General features: G+C 43.8%; 1 protein-coding gene across 1 annotated transcript in view; it reads right to left on the reverse strand.

Moving 5' to 3' along the window:
- The window catches only part of LOC308304864 (voltage-gated potassium channel subunit beta-3-like), a gene marked incomplete at both ends in the record, with an annotated part of 110,681 nt that extends 99,413 nt beyond the window's left edge, over positions 1 to 11,268 (reverse strand). The window contains one exon of the mRNA XM_080749492.1: positions 10,952 to 11,268. Within this exon, the coding sequence (XP_080605618.1) occupies positions 10,952 to 11,268 (317 nt within the window). The remainder of the gene's footprint in view (positions 1 to 10,951) is intronic.
- Positions 11,269 to 22,047: the final 10,779 nt, after the last annotated feature.

The following is a 22,047-nucleotide window of genomic DNA, read 5'->3' on the forward strand; positions in this document are numbered from 1 at the left end:
TTATGTCAGGTGTGTTCATATGGTAATGGTGATGCGATTTCAGATCAATTGCTCCAGCCACTGAGGAGAAACGCGGTTTCAGACACTCACTCAGACATCTCCAAAATTATAGTATAGATATCCCAGACTATTGGGGTTTTATGGAAGATGCTTCTGAACCTATTGCTAGTTTGACCACTTCAAAAACTCTAATCTTAAAATTAGAAATAATGTCCTACAAAACAGTGACTCGTGACTATACTCTGCAGCGTGCTAACTGTCATGTGAAGCTCAACCAATACTCCAGCTACAACCACTCCCAGATGTTTTTCCGCAACTCAATTGCACCTCATTGGCTAAGGGCCCTGCCTTTGTACTGTCTGTGACGGAACTCAGTATATAAATAATGAAGATAAGATGGTGTTCTCGCCTTTCAGGCGAGCCCACAATGATAACCAAGAATAACCAATACACAAGCTCTCAATGCACAGCACGAGCTTGTAGAACGGCTATTTTCTAGCACAACCTGCTTCCACAGAAGTCATCCTGTCTATCTCTGGAATCCAAACGACTATAAGAACTTTAATCCATGTGTGTGTCTCGTTGTTGTGGCACCTCTAGTCTACACGGCAACAATCCTGAGTCTTAATTTAAGTACACGTGGATCAGGGATCAGGGATTGTAGCTACAGGACACCGTGTAAAAAAACAACGGGATCCCTTTTATGAGGTCAAGGGCATTTATTATTGAAAACACCGATCATCATTTTTTCCCGCTGTTTGCATCAAAGTAGCAGTGGCCGCTTCTCATTCTAGACGTGCGGTTATGTTGCCAGCATCTCTCATCATCAACTGCTCAGGGATTGCGTAATGTTCTGTCCGGTCTCTTTGAAGCTGCGATCCATACGTTTTATGTCCAACCCAGGGATTCGAACCCCGGTCTCCCGTTGTGGGGGGAGACTGCCTCTAAATATCTAAGCCAAAAATAGCCAATCTACAAACTCATTAGGAAAACGAGGCAGACAAAGCTAAAGGCGATGCCTATTAGGGAGGGGTGTTGTGAGTTTGTAGATCTGCTATTTTAGCCTAATGTTCGGCCTCCCAGACAAGGCTGATTTTAAAAACAACTTCTAAAGTTTTCAGGGGAAAAACGATTTATTCCAAAAAGGTTTAAGAAGAATAATGTTGCTATGTAGCATACTGTCTCTAATCGGTAGAAACCTCTTAATATGTCAAAAAAAATACTTTACAGGATTCAAATTCAAAAGCAGCAAAAGTAGCAGATCTACAAAGCTCAAAAGCTTGTGGATCTGCTACTTTTGATGTTTTTTCAGAACAAGGACCCCTTAGCTGAGAGAGACATGAAGCAGGGACCCCCTCTACATATTGTAAAAATGTGCAATACAGATTTCCATTGACAGCACTATCGTCAGTCTATGTTAGATTTGTGTTGATTTGTTTTTTTCCCCCCAGACTTTTAAACCACTTAAATCGTTGTTACTTACTAAACTCGGTCTGCTCTTTTTTTTTTTTTACCTCTACACCAAACCTATCTATACTATAATTTTGCGAATGTCTGTCTGAGTGAGTGAGTGAGTGTCTGTCTGTCTGTCTGTCTGTCTGTCTGAAACAGCGTTTCTCCTCAGTGGCTGGAGCAATTGATCTGAAATCGCATCCCTATTAGCATATGAACACACCTGACATAACTGTGAAGCCCGTTTGTCACTTTCACAAATCGTATGCTGTATATTAGCATTTTTATGGTCTATCTACTATCTATTCTGCATCTAGCTTGAGGCATGTCTATTCTGCATCTAGCATGAGGCAACATGTTTAACCAGCTCTGTGTGTGTGTGTGTGTGTGTGTGTGTGTGTGTGTGTGTTTGTGTGTGTGTGTGTGTGTGTGTGTGTGTGTGTGTGTGTGTGCAGGCAGGCGGGTGTGTGCGCAGGCGGGCGGGCTGGGGGGGGGGGGGATGGGGGGGTAGCCATTAAACGAAACGGGTATTTCTTACATTGATGCTCCTACATATTATAATGCAAGCACCAGTTAAAGTTACTTTCCATCCCTCATATACTGTATGCACAGTGCACATCCCATAACCCACACACTGCACAACATTTTGGAGCTCATATCTTTGAACGGGTAATGGCTAGTTTGCAAAAAATAGCAGATCTACAAGCTCTCAACGCCTCGCGTTGCGTCCCCCTAGGGGTCCCGGACCCCCTGTTGAAGATCCCTGATGTACAGCATTAATTTACGGAAAAAACTAAAAACTAAATATTAGAAAATGGAGATATAGGAGGTTTCTGCCCAACCATCAACGATATCTAAAATGACACAGACACATTCCTGGATTGAAAGGTAAAACAACGTATAGGCTTTCCAGGTCTAAATGCGTGGGATTTCAACGTTAACTCAGACCTCCTGCTGTCCATTCTGTGCATATATGTGCCAAAGTCCCCCAATTTCAAAATCTTCTTGAAAGGAGAATAAAAAACTGAGTGAAGGGAGAACAGCGCGAGGGAGGGAACAAAGCGGCGTTTCTGTCGATCACTCTAATTGAAACTCTCTCTCTCCCTCCCTCTCTCTCTCTCTCTCTCTCTCTCTCTCTCTAACTCTCTCTCTTCTCTAAGTATAGCCATCTAAGTTGCCGTCCAATTACAGGGGGTGTGGAAAAAGAAAACGCTGTATCGAGTTTTTTTTCCTTTTTTTTTTCTTCCTAAAATCTCTCCAGCACGGCTCGTCACTGCATAAACTGTGCATCGTTAGCGAGCCGGGTAATGAATTTAAGTCTTGACCTTTTGATCCGTACTGGTCAATTATTGGACCGCTGCCATTTCTGGGTCGCAGCGGATTCTAAGCAGCCCCGTGCTCTTAGGAATTGGATGTTTATTTGCGTGTTTGCATGCGTGTTGCTGTTGCTTTTGAACAGCTGCTTCATGTGCGATTATGGAACTTTGAACAAGTCCTGCTACGGTACTAATTTCTTGGCATGAAAAAAAAAGGCCTTTTGAAAAAGAAACAGGAATAATAAAAAAACATCCACTGTTCATAGCAGCCTAATCCTGTTCATTTAACTTTGAAATGGAACCAAATGGAGCGTTACAAATGGACCGTTCCATTTGCAGGCCAACTCTCTCATTGTAACAAATGGAGGAATTAACGCTGTGAATCTTCCATTCCTCGCCAAACCTAGACTATAATCCATCCCGGTGCTCTGTCAAATGTGAGCGTTCGTTAACACGTCGCCTGCCAGGTATTTATTCATTCATTAATTCATCCGCTTCTGCCAGGGTTTTTCAGTTTTTCAGTATTTTCGACGACCCCCGGAACGCACGATGTGACCAGGTCTATTTAGCGTCCGTTTTGACCGAAAGAATGCGACCTGGGAAAAGAATCTGAGATAAATAGATTTCATGCTTCCTTCTATGCATGAGGAGTCCAAGTTGCTTCTTTTCACCCGACAGGGGGGAGTTCCCCCCGGTTTGACTTACCGCGTGGAAGGAACACGTTATTCCAACCAGCTCCTTTCCCCTCCATCAGGCGGGTCAGGGGGAGGCAGTATGGTGGTCAATGGTGGTAAATGTGTTAATGTATTACTCATGGAATCGGGGTGGTTGTATTTGGTGTCCCTGGAATCCGATAATTGCATGCAAAAAATGACGTCGGAGCATGTTGTCACTGTCGGGCAGAAACCTTGTATCTCTAAGTATTAAATGTGTACCGTGTTTTCGTAAAGTAAAGTCCTGCTTCATCATACAAGACAGTTGCACAAAACGAGTGAAAACAGTTAATGCAGTTAATGCATTACTCATGAAATCGGGGTGGTTGTATTTGGTGTCCCTGGAATCCGATAATTGCATGCAAAATGGTCGCATGTTGTCACTGTCGGGCAGAAACCTTGTATCTCTAAGTATTAAATGTGTACCGTGTTTTCGTAAAGTAAAGTCCCGCTTCATCATACAAGACTGTTGCACAAAACGAGTGAAAACAGCAGATCTACAAGCACACAACGTGCTTGTAGATCTGCTGTTTCCACTATTTGAAATCGTTTCTAAAATGACAAGAAAAGGGAAGGTTTGGGACATACAAGGTTTCCACCCGACAACGACGATGTAATATACCAAAAATATGTGTTAAGACTGGCCTCTCAATAACCGTATTCCTTATTTTGTTTTAGCAATTAAAAGCGTTATCTTGTGTAGGCCTACTACAGTATTTTGTGTCAAATTCTTTGTATTCTTTCCTTACATGCAATACAACGTTGAACATATTGTTCTTTTGTGTTATCCTTTTAGCCTTTAATGTCTAACTGTACCATGTGCTGTTTACATTTTTGACCGATAAAGTGTTCAATCAATCAATCGACAATCAATGGGAACTACTTTCTTCAGACTCTGGTGTCAATCAGTGAATTTTGCCAATATTGCGTGTGCGTTGAGTTATGTGTAGCCTCGCCGCAAACCAGCTTTCCCTCTTTAAGAATGTCTTTAAGTGAAATGGAAACAATCAAGTAAAAAGGATCCAAATGGAGTCGAGCCTTCACTTGAAGAACCGCAAGCGCGGGGTCGAGAGACGAGAGGATATCTTATCACATTTAAGCAACGCTCTCATGATGAGAGGAGAGGGGATTGGTTCTCAGATACAGTGGCGTCACAAGGGGGGGGGGGGGGGGGACTGAGTTACTAGGGCCCAAGGTGGAGGAGCCTTCATTATTTTATGCCTTAACTATTGAAAAATAGCAGATATCCAAGCTCACAGCGCGGCACCGAGTGCCGCGCTGCGAGCTTGTAGATCTGCTATTTTTGAAAAAGTCGTGAAAATGCGTGCAAATCTTTGAATATATGTATTTTTTAAGCAAACATTTGTAACTCAAATGTTGCTTCTGGGGGGTCCCTGGAACTACATATTTTTATACATATCATTTTGGGGGTCCTTCACATGAAAAGGTTTGAGCACCACTGACATAGAAACATAGTTTTTTTCAAAAAACCTTAGAAGGATTTGAAATATTCAATATGTTTAAAACATTGCAGATCTACAAGCTCACAGCGCGGCACTCGGTGCCACGCCGTGAGCTTTTATATCTGCTATTTTTCAATAGTTAAAGCACAAAATAATGCGTAATAATGCATTCCCAGTTCCCCCTATGAAGAACATTCATGGGGGGCCCACAGTGAATCCTTGTACCCAGGGCCCAGAATGTGGTGCAACACCCCTGCTCAGATACTCATGACGATAATGGGAGGCGTAATCTATCATCTCTCAGGAAGTCAAAGGGGGGGGATTTGCAGTTCCTCTGAAATCAAAACTCTGTCAATTCCCTAAAGTGCATCCCTAAAGCAAAGTCAATACTTCTCCGTCCAGCCGTGTCGTCATCCCCACACACACACACACACACACACACACACCCACAAAAGAATAAACGATTGTCCAACGAGTCCGCTAGTAAAAGAATCCATCCATTATATCCCACACATGGTGAGTAAATTCTCCTTCTACAACACTGCCACCCAAGTGTGGAATTCCTCGACTCTGGCCTCCTTCAAAACTGCCCTGAAAATTCACCTTTCAGGAGGCCAGAGGCGACGGTCGTTATCACTCCTACCATAGACAAGCCCCCCTTACCTTACCACCACCCCCACTTTTTGAGCGGTGGTAAACCGCTCCATAGAGTGGCTGTGCGTGTGTCTGTAGCCACTTTTCCTCAGCGTTTTGCCATAGCAATGTGTTTTCCTCAGCGTTTTGCCATAGCAATATGTGTGTGTGTGTAGCCATATTACATCATATTACATCACCAATTCTGTAGCCACTTTTCCTCAGCGTTTTGCCATAGCAATGTGTTTTCCTCAGCGTTTTGCCATATCAATATGTGTGTGTGTATAGCCATATTACATCACCAATTACATCCTAGACCTATCTGTAACCACTTTTCCTCAGCGTTTTGCCATTGCAATGTGTTTTCCTCAGCGTTTTGCCATAGCAATGTGTGTGTGTGTGTGTGTGTGTGTGTGTGTGTGTGTGTGTGTGTGTGTGTGTGTGTGTGTGTGTGTGTGTGTGTGTGTGTGTGTGTGTGTGTGTGTGTGTGTGTGTGTAGCCATATTACATTACCAATTACATCCTAGACCTATATCCTAGTCTTTTTCCTCAGCGTTTTGCCATAGCAGTGTGTGTGTGTGTGTGTGTGTGTGTGTGTGTGTGTGTGTGTGTGTGTGTGTGTGTGTGTGTGTGTGTGTGTAGCCTGTATTACATCACCAATTACCAATTGAAGACGTTATGCAAGCACGACCACCGCTCACTTCACATTGTGTGTGACTGTTATTTCCCCTACTCATAGTGTTTTATACTTGCGATGATATTTGAATGTTTTTTTTGTTGCTATTTTATATGTTGATGAATTGAATACCTCCAACGGAAAACAAGACCGCAAGGGCTTTTTTTGGGGGGTGTTCCTTTTAGGCAGGGTGTTTGACTGTGCGTGTGTCGTGTGCTGTACTACATTTTTAGTTTTGTACTGTACTACTTACTGTATACTGTTCTTCATTTCTGTCTACTAAAATATTCAATCAATCAATCAATACTACAAATGATACTATCGTCTCTGTCGGGTGGAAACCTCATCTGTCCCAAACTGTTGCTTTTCAGGATTCAAATTCAAAAGCATCAGTCTGCTACTTTTGATGCTACGCTGTAGTACAGAGGTCTTCAACAGGGGGTTTGGGACCTCTAGGGGGTCCTCAGAGTTACAACAGGGGGTCCTCCAAACCTTTGTGTGATATAAACTTGTTTTTCCCCCCCTTTTTTATATTAACCACTTGAACCCTAGCATCCAAATATTCTGAGAACTTTAGCCAAAAGTAGCAGATCTACAAGCTCACGACGCCTCTCACTGCGAGGAGCTTGTAGATCGGCTATTTTTGGCAAAGAGCTTTGGAGGAGGAAAAGAGCAGACTAGGTACAGTGAAAAGTCAAGTTTATTAAGTATTGACGGTTCAAGTGGTTAAATATCTGAAAACCCACATTAATATGAATCCAAAATATACTGATGATTTTGTGGTCAAACGATGAAACTATATGGAATCTATGAACAGATTGTGGGGGTCTCTGCTTCATCTCTCTCTCAACTAAGGGGCCCTTGGCCTGAAAACGTTGAAAACCCCTGCTGTAGTATGTATGACCAAGTATGGCGTTACTTTTCGAAAAAACACAAAAGGTTAGAATACAGGATAGGTTTCTGGCCGAGAGCAAAAAAATTAGGTTTAACGTTGCAGGTGCACCTATTTTTGTGTCAACAGGATGAGAAAAAAACCCGCTTCTGGATAATTCAATTAACCTATATGAGCAAGATTAATAGGCTATTGGTTTTTTGATGTATTTTCAGTTAATTGCCTGTAGCATTATATACCCTACATATTACTCAATTAACCTATATGAGCTATATTAATTAGGTTATTGGTTCTAAATATCGGTTCTTCCATACATTTTTGGTTAATTGCCCATATCCCTATTCTCAAAGTGGGGTTCGGACCGGGGACCCCCAGGGGTCCTTGGGTAGGGCTACCAGGGGGTCCCCAGCAAAATGTGTTAATTTAGCATCACAATCATTCTAACTACTTAAACCTTATTTTATCCTTTGGCTATATTCAAAAATCGTGAAATAAATCATTGAATATATATATTTGCTTTTGGGGGTCTACTTTTTTGGAGCTGGGGGTCCCCAGACAAATACGTCATGTTGGGGGTCCTTGACACTAAAATGTTTGAGAAGCACTGCTATAGGCTGTTCTTCTGCCTACATAGGGGGAAGGGGATCAATGTCACATGATTTACTTGTTTGGCCCGGTCTCAAAAAGTATGATTATTGGCAGAATCTCGTTTTCACTTTTCACTAGATCGGTTGCTATTACCTCCAATACCTCACCATTATGTTGCACTATGGCTGAATAAACCCCATAAAATGTAACAATGCGTACGTTCGGTAATGCAATTCCAAAGGCAGCTGCTACTCGTAACTGGTAACAGTAAACTTCGCCTAACCTTACCTCCCCTTGACCTTTCTAAAATACCACTTATTTTTGCATTGTTTCTTATTTTTCTTTCTTATTAGTTTTTCTTATTTTCTCTGCATAGTACTGTGTTCTATCTGTCTGTCATTCAATGTTATATGAGTAAAAAAGAAAAAAGGATCTCAATTTAAACTAGAAATACTGTTCCTTCGAAACAGTGTGGGCTCGGTTCCAACCCAACAAATAGGATACTTTAAGGTACTGTAAGGTACAGTACCTTACAGTATTGTACTGTACCTTACTATACTGTACTGCACCTTACTGTACTGTACTGTACTGTACTGTACTGTAACTTACTGTACTTTACTGTACTCTACTGTACTGTACTTTACTGTATTCTACTGTAACTTACTGTACTTTACTGTACTCTACTGTACCTTACTGTACTGTACTCTACTGTACCTTACTGTACTGTACTGTACCTTACTGTACTATACTATACTGTACTCTACTGTACCGTACTGTACCTTACTGTACTGTACTCTACTGTACCTTACTATACTGTACTTTACTGTACTCTACTGTACTTTACTGTACTCCACTGTACCTTACTGTACTTTATTCTACTTTACTGTACTTTATTGTACTTTACTGTACTCTACTGTACCTTACTGTACTGTATTGTACTTTACTGTACCTTACTGTACTGTACTCTACTGTACCTTTCTGTACTGTACCTTTCTGTACCTTACTGTACTTTACTGTACTCTACTGAACCTTACTGTACTTTTACTGTACTCTACTGAACCTTACTGTACTGTACATATTATATGTGTTCTAGATCTACATTTTTGATTCTGTGTTTGGGAACCAGCAACTGTCAAATGGACTCCAACTGTAGTGGAGTATATTGAGTGCATATACTGTAGGCTAACAATCCCAGATCACATCTGTCCTCCACTATGTCTATAACCAAGGCGTTCTTCTATGTGGCCACTCCAGACTGAGGAGTGGAGCATGGCTTTTATTGTGTTTGTGGATCTGACTTGGAAATGCATTGGTTTTGATATCTCCCTGACAACCAACAACAACCACTAATATGGCTGACTGTCCCTGCGGGCTCTAGGATATATGGCTATGGGATTTACATCCCATCGCCCGGACTTGATTCTTGATCACAGCTGTGTAATCAGTAGAGTGGAGAGGGACATTTATTTATAGTTTTAACTATAACTATAGTTTTATACATCACACAGCTTAGACATTTGGATCAAATCAGAGAGCAGACCTGTGTGAACGCAATGATATAGATAGCATATCTGAAGTGTGAACACTGCAGCCACAGCGCCTTAACATAAACATGGGTCTATTATCCTTCTCTCCACTCTGGGGACCCATTGGAAATGCATTGGGTGCTTAAAGTTAAACATTTTTATTTTTTTATAATTAAACTACAAAACATTTCAAAAAGAAAAATACACGCACACTTGTCCTCAGTAAGCTGAACACATAAAAATTTGAATGGTGTTGAAAGGTGTAAGCGTTTAGGAGATGAAGCGCGCCAAAGTTTTAGGATACTGACTAGTATAGAAATAAATAATGAAGATAACATACGTGTGCTCGCCTTTAGGCGAGCCCACAATAAGTCATGTGCTTACTTGAGCTTTTAGTTGACCTTGTGCCAGTGAACTGTACTGTCATGAAACTGTACCTTTTCCTATGCAAACTTCTAATAAATTATTCAATCAATCAATCAATGTAGTTTCACCCGGAGAAGCAATGGCGGAATCGGCCAAGCCCCGAAATAGCCGTATGTGGCTCTCGAAGAATACAATGTAACAGGGACGTGCAGAGAATGTTAGAGAGGCAGGGGCTGCAATTTCTAAAAGGGCCTTTTGGTGAAAATATCGAAAATAGCAGACATCCAAGCTCACGACGTGTACTAGCGCTGCGACGAGTGGTGAGCTTGGAGGTCGGCTGTTTTCGGTGCTTGATGCCACACTGAACTAAGCATAATCAAGGAGAAGAATACAGGAATACCATAGCGTCCAGGACTCTACCATAGGCGTAACGGCATGGATTTCTACACAGAGAGGGCAATTCTTTCAAGACGCTGCATTCAAGTTCAGGAGAGCAATCCACTTGAATGCCACCTTCAGGTATATGGCATGGAAAGAGGGCATTTGCATTTCTTTCACCCTAGTAAAAACTGCTTTTGTGGTCTGGAGAGGGCACTTTTTTTACGGACAGATAAAAGGGCAGGGACTCAAGCCCCTGGGGTGTCACATCACATTCTGGGCCCTGGGGACAAGGATTCACTGTGGGCCCCCAATGAATGTTCATCATGGGGGGAGGGGGCTTTTTAAGGCCCCCCTCCACCTTGGGCCCCAGTAACTCAGTCCCACTTTTCTCCCCCTTGTGACACCCCGGCCTGCCAAGCCCCCTTTGAAGTCTATGTGTCAGGGACGTGCTGGGCCCCTGATTCAGCCCGGGAAAAAGAGTTGGAGAGGCCCTCATTGCACGCTATAGAGACAGATCTCTCTCTATAGCGCTGCTGCTACTCAAAGATTTGCCAGGCCAGTGGGCCAATTACATGAGTTTTATTTCGTTGTCGGGTGGAAACCTTATAGGTCCAAAACCGTTTGTTTTGTATTTATCATTTTAAAAATGATTTAAACTAGTGAAAACAGCCGATCTGCAAGCACACAACGCCTCGCACCGCGAGGCGTTGTGTGCTTGTAGATCTGCTGTTTTCACTACTTTTGTGCGACGGCCTTGTATGATGAAGCAGGGCTTTACTTTGCGAAAAAATGGAACGAAGGCCGACATTTATTTTTATTTTTTTTTCCTAATGGCCGGCCTGGACCGGCCGGGAATGAACCGGCCGTTCGGGAGTTGTCCCGCAGACTCCCGCTTTCCCCAATGGCCAGCACGTCCCTGCTATGTGTGCACCTCCTCCTGCTCACCTGTACTTCATGCTGCTGTGGCGCCCGATGGCCTCCTTCATGTGGGCGTGTCCCGGCCCGCCCTGCTTGGCGCCCGGCCCGGTCTTGGAGATGGCCTGGGTGACGTGCATGTAGCCGCCGTGCCCGTTGTTCCCTCCGGTGCCCCCTCCTCCTCCGCCTTGTCCTCCGCCCCCTCCTTGTCCTCCTCCCCCTCCGCCGCCCCCTCCGCCCCCGGGCCCCCCGCTGCCCCCTGGTGGCGGCGCGGTGCGGAGGCCGCACAGCCGGTCCTCGCTGCGGCTCTTCAGGTTGTGCTCGGTGCACGCGAACGACACCTGCATCTTGGCGGCCTTTTAGTGTCTTTTTGGCGTGCTTGTTTAGGAATAAACTGTTCTTCCGGGGCTTTTTAAAGATGACAAATGTAACGTCCTGCGGCGACTTTATAGAAGCTGTTCTTTTGAAGTTGAGTTGTTTCGGTAGAAAAAAAGAGATGATTGTCCAGACACAAAGTGTGTGCCACACAGCGTGTGTGTGTGTGTGTGTGTGTGTGTGTATGTGTGTGTGTGTTGCTGTCGGGGACAGTCTTTTTGGGCAACAGTTTACGCGGGGGTTGCCAGTGCCACTACTAGGGCTATACCGTTCGCTTGCCAGGCGGGAAAGAATCCAGGCCTTTTTAACCTGACACACACAGAGTCACCATCTGCTCCGTCTGGTCTTGTGGGTGACGGTGGTGACGCAGCCCTGGCGAGAAGAAGACACTCCGTTCCGTGAGGAGGGTTCACAAGCAGGAGCATGAGGAGGAGGAGGGCTCTCCTCTCCTCCAAAAAAACAGAAAAGTCCCCACAGGAAGCCTGGTTATAGTAGAGTCCTCCTGGACGCTTTCCTCTCTTGTCCAAAGCAAGGATGGAGGAGATGGTGGTGGTGGTGGTGGTTGATCAGATGGAATGTAGGCTGGTGCAGGTCTTCTCAGAGTGGAGCTCCTCCAGAAGCCTCCTTCTCGTTCTTGTTGGACTAGGAGGAGCAGAGGAGACCTCCTGCGTCGTCGTCTCGGTGGAGATGATGATGAGGTCCTCAGACGGGGCTGCTGCTGCTGCTGCTCGTTGGCCTTCTTGTTCTTCTCTCGCACACACGCACGCGTACGCGCACGGACGGGGCTTCATGTGGCCAGCCTGCGATGTTCTCCTTCTCTTCTTCTTCTCCTTCTTCAGCAGCTGTGGTTAGGATCAATAGTGGGTCCACCAGGGGAGGAGGAGGGTACCGCCGCAGCAATGACACGACCACCACAGTAGGCTCCACACGCTGCATCCATCCTTCTCACACCATCATCATCATCATCACATCCCCGATGGTGCGTCCCTGTATAGGCACGATCTGCCCCGCAGCCCCGCCGCCTGTCAATCGGCAGTCAGAAACACTGGGGCTTCGGCGCTAATTATTTACATAGCCGACGGCGCGACGTGCACGAAATGAACTTGCTTCTCTGACTGTAAGGCGTGTAGCAGCAGCATGCAGCCTATATGTGTTCATATACAGTCAGTCAATTTAGGCTATCTAGTATCTTCCCCCAGCACAGAACGGAACATCAAGCTTTAAGCATTAATTTAAAGGATGTTAAAGAAGAAAGAAGCAGCAACACATGCACTGTTTCTGTATGTCTGTGTGTCTCTGTCTGTCTGTCCATCCGCGCGTCATTCCCGTTCGTTATTATTTCTCCTTAACGCGGTCAGTGATGTTATTATCATTATTACCGTGCTGCTGCATGATGATGTCTGCATGGACGGATGTGCAGAGGAAAAATGTCTCAGTCTCACCTCATGTAGAGACGCTTTGAAAAAAACACCGGCGTGCTGAGCCTGAGCGGCGGCGCACCAATCAAACACTTCGATGCTCTCTCTTGGATCGAGGCAGAGAATGTATCGGTTGATCAATACATCCACCAAATTAAAACCCTAACCATCTGCTCTGCTTCTGGCTGGCTCTCCTCCTACAGCAGATGGTCCAGGGAGCTTCACGATAGGCTACACACTCTCACACTCACAGGAAAGTGAAGGCTTGCAATATTCTCTCTCTCTCTCTCTCTCTCTCTCTCTCTCTCTCTCTCTCTCTCTCTCTCTCTCTGGTGTGATCCCCATACATTTCCATAATTAGGGGTGGCTGGCTGTATTGAATTAGGTTTTCTGACTATATTATAGCCATAAAGTCAGTTTATTTGAATATTGACACAATCTGGATAACAATATATACTGCAGGCTATTAGCACATGATTGCCTATTGATTGCAATGACAGATATCCTACACACTCACTCCTACTGTTATGCAAGACTCTGATTGCCTAATAGTCCACAGTACTTTTATGCAAATGTCCATGTCCTTTCCAATTCCACCGACCATACCCACTCAGTCAGTGGCACATAGCAATTAGACAAAAGTATAAAAATGAGACAGAACCCTGTCTGCTTGTCTGTCTGTTTTAGCATCATAGTCTTTGTGTGTGTGTGTGTGTGTGTGTGTGTGTGTGTGTGTGTGTGTGTGTGTGTGTGTGCGCGCGCGCGTGCGTGTGTGTCAGACAGACAGGCAGATAGACAGAGTTCTCTCAACTGTCTGTCAGACAGACACAGAATCCACAGTATTTGCAGAATCCTTGCATCATGCAGCCTCAAGCATCTCCTCTCTGTTAGCAGTGCACATCCAGAACTTGTTCTGTTTGGACTGCATGTGCTCACACTTCACTAGCACTCACTGACCACCGTGTAGTCACACACTACTGTCTTGTAGCTTCAGCCATATATTCTCCCCATCATTTCCAGACCCACTGAACGGCCCATATATACTGTAGCATCCCAGTTCTTTATGGGCCAACGTTCAGCCCAGAATAGCACAGGGACCTGCATGTCTAGTGTAGGCTGCAATGTTGAAAAAAAAGACATCAAGCCATAGGATATTTTTAGCACCATAGTAGCCGCCTGTCTGTCTGTCTTTGTCGGCTCTCAGGTGCATTCAGCAACTTTTCTATTCACACATTCCAACTGACGTTCAATTGGACTGTGTGTGCAGTCCTGTGGTCTGTTAGGTGGAGAGCCAGCATTTAGGCCGTGGACCCCCATTTGAAATTACTGTTGTGCCAGGGATAACTAAGAGAAGATCTTTGTTGTTAGATTAGATTTAGTACAGAATTCTACACACAGTGTTTCCCAAACACTGGGTCGGGACAGATTTTTTTAAAAGAAATATATCGTTGTTGTTGTCGGGTGGAAACCTCGTATCTCCAAGTTTCAAATTTGTATGTTCTTTCGCAAAGTAAAGCCCTGCTTCATCGTACAAGGCCGTCGCACGAGGGTTAGGGTGCTTGTAGATCTGCTGTTTTCACTAGTTTAAATCCTTTTCAAAATGAAAAATGTTCATTTTCAGGAATTAAAAAGAAAATTCAAACATTGGGAACCACATACTGTAGGTGGAGAGATAACAATGGAGACCATTGGCCTGACCTACAACCTTTCATTGGACTGTAACTTCTAGCCGCAGTAGCCAGTAATAATGTATAATAGTGAATCTAAATGTTCCTCCTTTTGCTGAGGACCCCCTGGACTTCTGGGGGTCCCCGGACCCCACTTTGAGACCCACTGGCACAGGCAGTTGAATGTCCCCCCCAATGCATCAGTTTATCTGTTCATAAGCTGCATTGTGATCCGTACACATGTATGATCACAGCCAGTCAGTTGGCCCTGCCAATACCCCAGTAACCTTAGAGGTGTGGAGGTGGAGTTCTGGCGTGTCCTTTGTTTGCTACTATCATTTTACAGAACAAAGAGTCTATTAAAATCCCCAAAGACAATGAGCTGACATTCAAGTTTAATCGAAAATAAACTTTGATGACTTTAGTTTGAACCATGCCATCCTTGTCAACATTTCGGGACAGGCAATGGTGATCGAAATGAGCTGAGAAGGACAGGAGCGCAGTGGTGGAGGAAGTACTAAATAAGAAAATAAGTGTTAAATAGCTCTGTATTCTGATTAGCTATAGTATGTTTGTTCAGTACCAGGAGTCTACAGCTTTTTAGTAAACAAGCAATCAAGCATTTTTTTTTACAGGCCGGAATACCAATTTCATCCAATCATGATAGCTAAGTCAGTAAGGATATTGCGGTGTTCCCACTGAGGTTACAAGTGCAATTGGAAGTGATGAAACAAAATTGGATAAAAATGAAGCTGATAGCTACTCTCTCCTGATTTGCATTATGGCTGATGGAGAGACAAGGATACGTCTGTTACTGAACAAACACTCTATATATTGCAGGGGTCTTCAACAGAGGGTCCAGGACCCCTAGGGGGTCCTCAGAGTTACTACAGAGGGTCCTCCAAATCTTTGAGTGATAGGAACATGTTTTTTCCCCCTCTCTTATATTAACCACTTGAACCTATAGCGTCCATATTCTGAGAACTTTAGCCAAAAATAGCAGATCTACAAGCTCACAACGCGGCTATTTTCGGCAAAGAGCTTTGGAGGGGGAAAAGAGCAGACTAAGTATTAAGTATTGACCGTTCAAGTGGTTAAATATCTGACAAGTTGACAACACATGAACATTAATCCAAAATACTCTGTTGATCGTGTTGTCAAACAATGAAACTATCTATGAACAGATTGTGGGGTCCCTGCTTCATCTCTCTCTCAACTAAGGGGTCCTTGGCCTGAAAACGTTCTGCTCTATTGCAATGATTACTATTGGAATATAGTGCTTTAACCTTTAACTGATAGTAAGTAAAGACCTGAATAGGTTTTCCTTGAGTAAAAGGGCAAAAGTGTACCAAACTTGAAAACGACTCATTGCAATATGTCCTATATTTCACAATAACAATGTACAGCATGTTTCAAAACATATAGCAGATACAAATGGTTGTTAATGTATCTTATTGTTTTGCAATAGTAATCGAAATCTGCAAAGAATGAATAACTAAGAGCAAAAAGTACAATATTTGCCTTTGAGGTGTATTACAGTATGGGGCTGTTAAGTCTGACATCATTAAAGGCAGAGGAGAACTTTTGGGGCAAAAAGGCCCCGGCGCCCGTGAATCTTTTTAGTAATTTTACTATTTACCAATTTTTGTTTGATTGATTGATTGATTGAAGACTTTATTAGAAGTTTGCATAGGAAAAGGTACAGTTTCATGACGGTACAGTTCACTGGTACAAGCTCTACTAAAAGGAGATCCTAGAAAAGACTAAGCTTATTTCCACAGGAAACCATTAAAGTATCTCATATCACATTGAATGACAGACGAATAGAACACAGTACTATGCAGTAGATATGTAAATAAAATAAAATGAAAGAACCAAGGAAAGTGGTAGAATTATACTTTAGTCGTTATTTTTGTCTTGGATCTGTTGAAATAGCGAGGGACAGGTATTGATAATAAATCTGCTTGGAGGTCTGACTACAAAATGATGTCACGGCTTAAAATCCCCATAAATGCACTCAACAAAAGTAAAAGTACAGTATAAAATAGTTTTAGCCTACATGAGTAAACATACTGTACTTATTTGCTTTCCTACACTAGACAGGATATTTGCTGATACAGTGAGTAGACTATATGGAACACTGTGTTTTTTCTCCAACTGAGGAGGGATCCTATACTGAATATTTAATACGTAGAATGGACATATAGATAGTGTACATGTATAATTAATCATTCCCTGTCACCGGGGAGTTTATATAAACGGCTAATATCACATATTCATACATTCAGGACCACTTGAACTGCAGTCGCTGCAGACTCTAGTGTAGGCTTCTGTATAAACAATGACATGCCAAGGTAGGCTACTTATTCCTGCATGTCCCAAAGTGCTCCCACCGCCAACATAATGCCCTGTATATTGAGTGAGGGGGGAAACACATTGTGACAGGGATACAAACAAATTGGCAGAACCCTAACAGTAATAGAGCCATTATGTATTATACTGGAGGGGGAGAACACTTTTGGACGGGGATAAGTACCTTGGCCAAACATTTCACTATCCACATGAAGTGCTGCATGGTCACGGTGGTGGTTTTATTTAAGCTGTGAATAATGGATGGAGGGTCAGTTATTGTTATGGATGTTTGCTTATGCATAATTGTTATGTCACACGGCCAACTTGGATTCATACCAGCACAACACTGCCACCTCCTGGACTCAATTTAACATGTCTTGATGAACACCTGATCCTTCTAACAGTGTACTGTGCTCTAGTCTAGTCTGGCTTGTCATATAATATTAGGATAAATACATCTAAAATAAATACATCTAAAGACAAATTAGAAAATAAAGAAATATACCAAAACTGCAGCTGTATGACAGCAGTTGCATGGTGAAAAAGCATATCAATAAGCTCACAAGTGACTGTAATGATTGTAGATTTGGTCTTTTCAGTGGGGGAAAAAAATCTAAATGTAAACATTTTCACCTGTAATGCTCATAATAGGGACACACACACGGTTGAGATTAAAAAGTGGTTTAAAAATACATGAAACTAGGAGGTAGATCTATGAAAGCAAAAAAAAAGAAAAGAAAAATATCATCCCAAAAATAGCTTCAGAGTGAGACTGAGCACAATGTGAGCAGCACAGCAGAGTGACAGCAGGGATGTGTGTGACAGAAAAAGATGTCCCTCTCCCCTCCCCGTACCGTACTGTCACATCATGTACCATCAACCATGCAACACTCTCTCTCTCTCTCTCATCCAGGGATGTGCCTGACAGAGCAGGGAGGGATGTGCTTTTCATGCAGCACCACCTGACTTGACCCTGTCACCTTGACACACCTCAGTCAGTCAGACAGACAGACAGACAGACAGACAGACAGACAGACAGACAGACAGACAGACAGACAGACAGACAGACAGACAGACAGACAGACAGACAGTCACTTAAGGCTTTTTGTTCTTTATTTACCCAGGGTAGTAGCTGAGCACGAGCCGGCCGGGGCGTCACAAGGGGGGGAAAAGTGGGACTGACTTACTAGGGCCCAAACTGGAGGGGCCTTAATTATTTTATACTTTAGCTATTGAAAAATAGCAGAAATACAAGCTCACAGCAGAGCTTGTAGATCTGCTATTTTTGAAAAGTCGTGAAAATGTGTGCAAATCGTTGAATGTATTTTTTAAGCGAACATTTGTAACTCAGATTTTGAAATGGGGGTCCGTGGCCAAATACATATCATTTTGGGGGTCCATCACATGAAAAGGTTTGAGCACCACTGACATTTTCAAAAAATCTTAGAAGGATTTGACATTTTCAAAGACTTTTCAAGATTTTTCCAAAATAGTTAAAGCACAAAATAATGCGTAATATTGCGTCCATTGCCTTCCCAGTCTAAATGGGTTAAACCCCCTCCCCCTATGAAGAACTATCATGGGGGGCCCGCAGTGAATCGTTTTGCCCAGGGCCCAGAATTTGGTGCGACACCCCTGAGCATGAGTGCTCATTTTCAGCAATGCCCTGCATGCCATATCACCCCAGACAGAGCTCTGAGGTCAGCTGACCTGTCGCTATTAAAGTAACTGCTCGTAATACCAACAAAAAGACTAGGAGTGACCGCGTATTCGCTGCCGCCGCCCCTATGCTCTCTGGAACAACCTGCCTCCCCCATCCGATCTGCCCAGTCCATTGAGGTCTTTAGGTCACTACTTAAAACCCACTTATTCTCCTTGGCTCTTAATTGCACTTGACCCTCCAATGTGTTTTTAATGATGCGTATGTGTTTTTAATGATGTATATTGTTGTCTGTGCACCAAATGGGCGCCGTTGATGTAGATACCTTGCTTGTCTTGCCAGGCGGTGGACATTGCTCTTGTCTGTATGGAATTATGTATAATCCTGTTTTGTTCCTTGTTGTGTATATGTTTCGCATACTTGGCTGCTGTGTCGCAAAACAAATTTCAGTGTGAACTGACTATAAAGTACTATCGTATCATATCATATATCTCAACCCTGTACAGCAGTTTGGTTTGGTTAAAACCTGGGAGATGACCAGTACAACCACAGTGTGATACTGTTGTACCTGGGAGCTGACCAGTACAACCACAGTGTGATACTGTTGTACTGGGAGATGACCAGTACAACCACAGTGTGATACTGTTGTACCTGGGAGCTGACCAGTACAACCACAGTGTGATACTGTTGTACTGGGAGATGACCAGTACAACCACAGTGTGATACTGTTGTACTGGGAGCTGACCAGTACAACCAGTATTATACTGTGCACAGTATTACACTGAGCAGCTTCACTGGAGCAGTTGGGGGTTCAGCGTCTTGCTCAAGGGCACTTCAGTGGTGTTGGGGGGAGGGGTGAGGGGTGTCCATTCACTTCCATATACCCAGATTTCTCCTGCCAGTCCAGGGAATCGAACCGGGAACCTTCTGGCAACAAGTGTGCTCCTCTATAACCTCTGGGCCACTGCCAAAGTAAAAGTAACAACAGAACAATGTAGAAATACTGTTAAAAGTTGTACTTAGGTACAGGTACTAAGCACCACTGCAGCTGACAGAGCATGGCTGTGTTTTTACTTGCGCCAGCAGAGCGTGCAAGTACTGCGTTCGGCTGCATGTACTGTAGGTAGGTAGGTATGTACAGTTGTTTCCTGTTGAGATTGGCACATCTCCTGGGGCAAGCTGCCCAGATCACACATGTCACACGTGTCTTCTTATTTTTTCACTCTCAAAAAGTGCATGCAATGTAGTGCCTCCTGTGAATTGTTTTATTTTTATTTTTGTTTATTTTCTGTTTATTTCGTTGCTGAGTGAGGTCAGCAGACAAAGTGACGTGAGTGAGATGAAACAACCTGGGTGAAATGTGCCAATCTCAACAGGAAACATCGGGTATAGGTAGGTAGGTGGGTAGCCGTGTGTGTTTAAGCCCGTAGCCCAATCAGGGACCAGCATTGCTGGCAACGTCATCATTAACAGCCAATGAGGGACCAGCATTCATGGCGATGCCAGTGGTGATGTCACTGGCAGCACCAGTGGTGAGCGCACCTCATGGCTCGCTCTGCTGGCGCACATGTAGGCCATACATGGCTTGTGCACAAGGAGCAAGTTGGCACCAGTCATTCAGCTTTGTTCCATTATTGACAATTAAACGGACATCATATTGATGACGTCATTGTGATGACATCATACGGCCCAAATATGGAGTCACATGGAACTGATCGACAAGGGGAAAAAAAATAGACATACACATACTGTATCTGATCTCATCATTTGATCAAAACAAGATCAAACGTACTGGAAAACGGTACATTGGGATCGGGGTGTTTGTCTGGTTGAAGGAATGGGATACTTTGTTTCCAGCTGGAATCCTCTCCAAAGTGGTACAGTTCACATTTAAGAATTACAATCCAGGTCTAGCAGATCAGACAATTCCCATATAGCCTGTCAGCTAGAGATCGTGCCACCTTTTTTAGTTCCATCAGTCATGGCTGCCAGTTCCCACCTGATGTTGTGTGGGAGTCCAGACTGATCCAGACCATACTGAATAACTGCCAGCTTACATAACGTCTTCAGACTAGGACTCAAGTCTAAGATAAAAAGGCCATATCCTACAAAGAGAATGACACGATCTCCCATTATGCAACAGCGGCCATCAATGATGATCCTTAATGGACCATTCCCCTTGGGCTCAACCTCCTTCCAGGAGAAAGTCTCTGGACTGAATTTCCACAGAGTTTTCAATGGCTTAGGGTTAGAGTTCGCACCAACAAATATGTAAAGCTCTCCATTGTAGGTAAAGGCTGAATGACTCCTGCATCCTTCTGGAAGAGGCTGTGCAGAAGGTGTTTTCATCCAGCAGTTGGTCTCTGTGTCAAACACTCTGATGGTGTTCTCATACTCCTGCCGGCTCCAGCCCCCAAATACAAACATCTTTGTCCCGATGATGGTGGCAGAGTGACAGTATGCAGCAGGTGGTGGGGTTCCTCTGGTGTTTATTAAAGACCAGACCATTGTGGTCGTGTCCAACTTGTAGATGTCATTGTAGATGTCATTATTGTATTCAATCTGGTCAGTTCCTCCTCCATGGATAAACATAACCTTCCCAAAGACGCAGGCTGAGTGGCCGCATCTCCCCTTTGGAACAGTACCAGAAATACGGGTCTTGAACCACGTGTGGGTGTCGACATCAAATGCATAAAGCACTTTGCAGTAACCTATGGTAAACGCCCAACCTCCCCAGATGTAGATGGTATCCTCTACCAGCACAGCAGTGTAGTGTTGGCGCTTGCAGGGAACTTTAAGGGGACGTTCTCCCCTTCTTGTTGCCACTGGGGGCATCCTCCATCTCAAAGACACTGTGTTGAAGATGTACACATCGATGTGATCCTTTAGACGTTCAGTATAGTTACCTACAAATGAGTACAGCTCGTTCCCCACAGTCACTGCAGCATGATACACTCCACTAATTGGGGATTCTCTCAGATGCAACATCCAGCGCAGCATTCTGACACAGCTTCAAAACTCTTCCTCTGTAAAAGAATGCAGTTTTTTAACCATTTATATAGGATGCCAGTCTATGAGGTTTACATCATTATTGAGTCACCACAAATAACCATATTTGTCACCATATTTCCAGCTCAAGCCGCCTAGATAGATGGATGCCGTTATTACTTGAGGCAGTATGCGCAAGTAGTGCAGGGTGACCATATTTCCAGCCACTCAAACCGGGACGCAAAACACTGTTGCCTAAAACTGGGACCCTAAAATCAATCCGCACGTTCGTGCACGCGCACACACGCTCCGCAGGGTTGCATACAGGCAGTGAGTGATTGACAAATAGCCTCAGCGTTGAATTCAGACATGCAATGAATTTGTTCCTGTTTTCTGATTGGTTAGGTGAGCATGTTTTCATGACAAATGTCTATGCAACCACTGAAAACAGCTACTATTATTTTAATTCTGACGAAAACCGGGACAATTTTGCAGTGAATGTTGAAAAGCGGGACATATCAGTGTTTTAAAGATATTTGTCGGGACACTGGGACACGCAGCTTGAAAACGGGACTGTCCCGGGTAAAACGGGACATCTGGTCACCCTAAAGTAGTGCGTTCAGTGTTTCTGTTGTGTCTTGTGTCTATGGCATCCAATGGAAAAAC

The sequence above is a fragment of the Nannobrachium achirus genome (assembly GCF_963921795.1).
Source record: "Nannobrachium achirus genome assembly, chromosome: 19".
Taxonomy (NCBI): Eukaryota; Metazoa; Chordata; class Actinopteri; order Myctophiformes; family Myctophidae; genus Nannobrachium; species Nannobrachium achirus.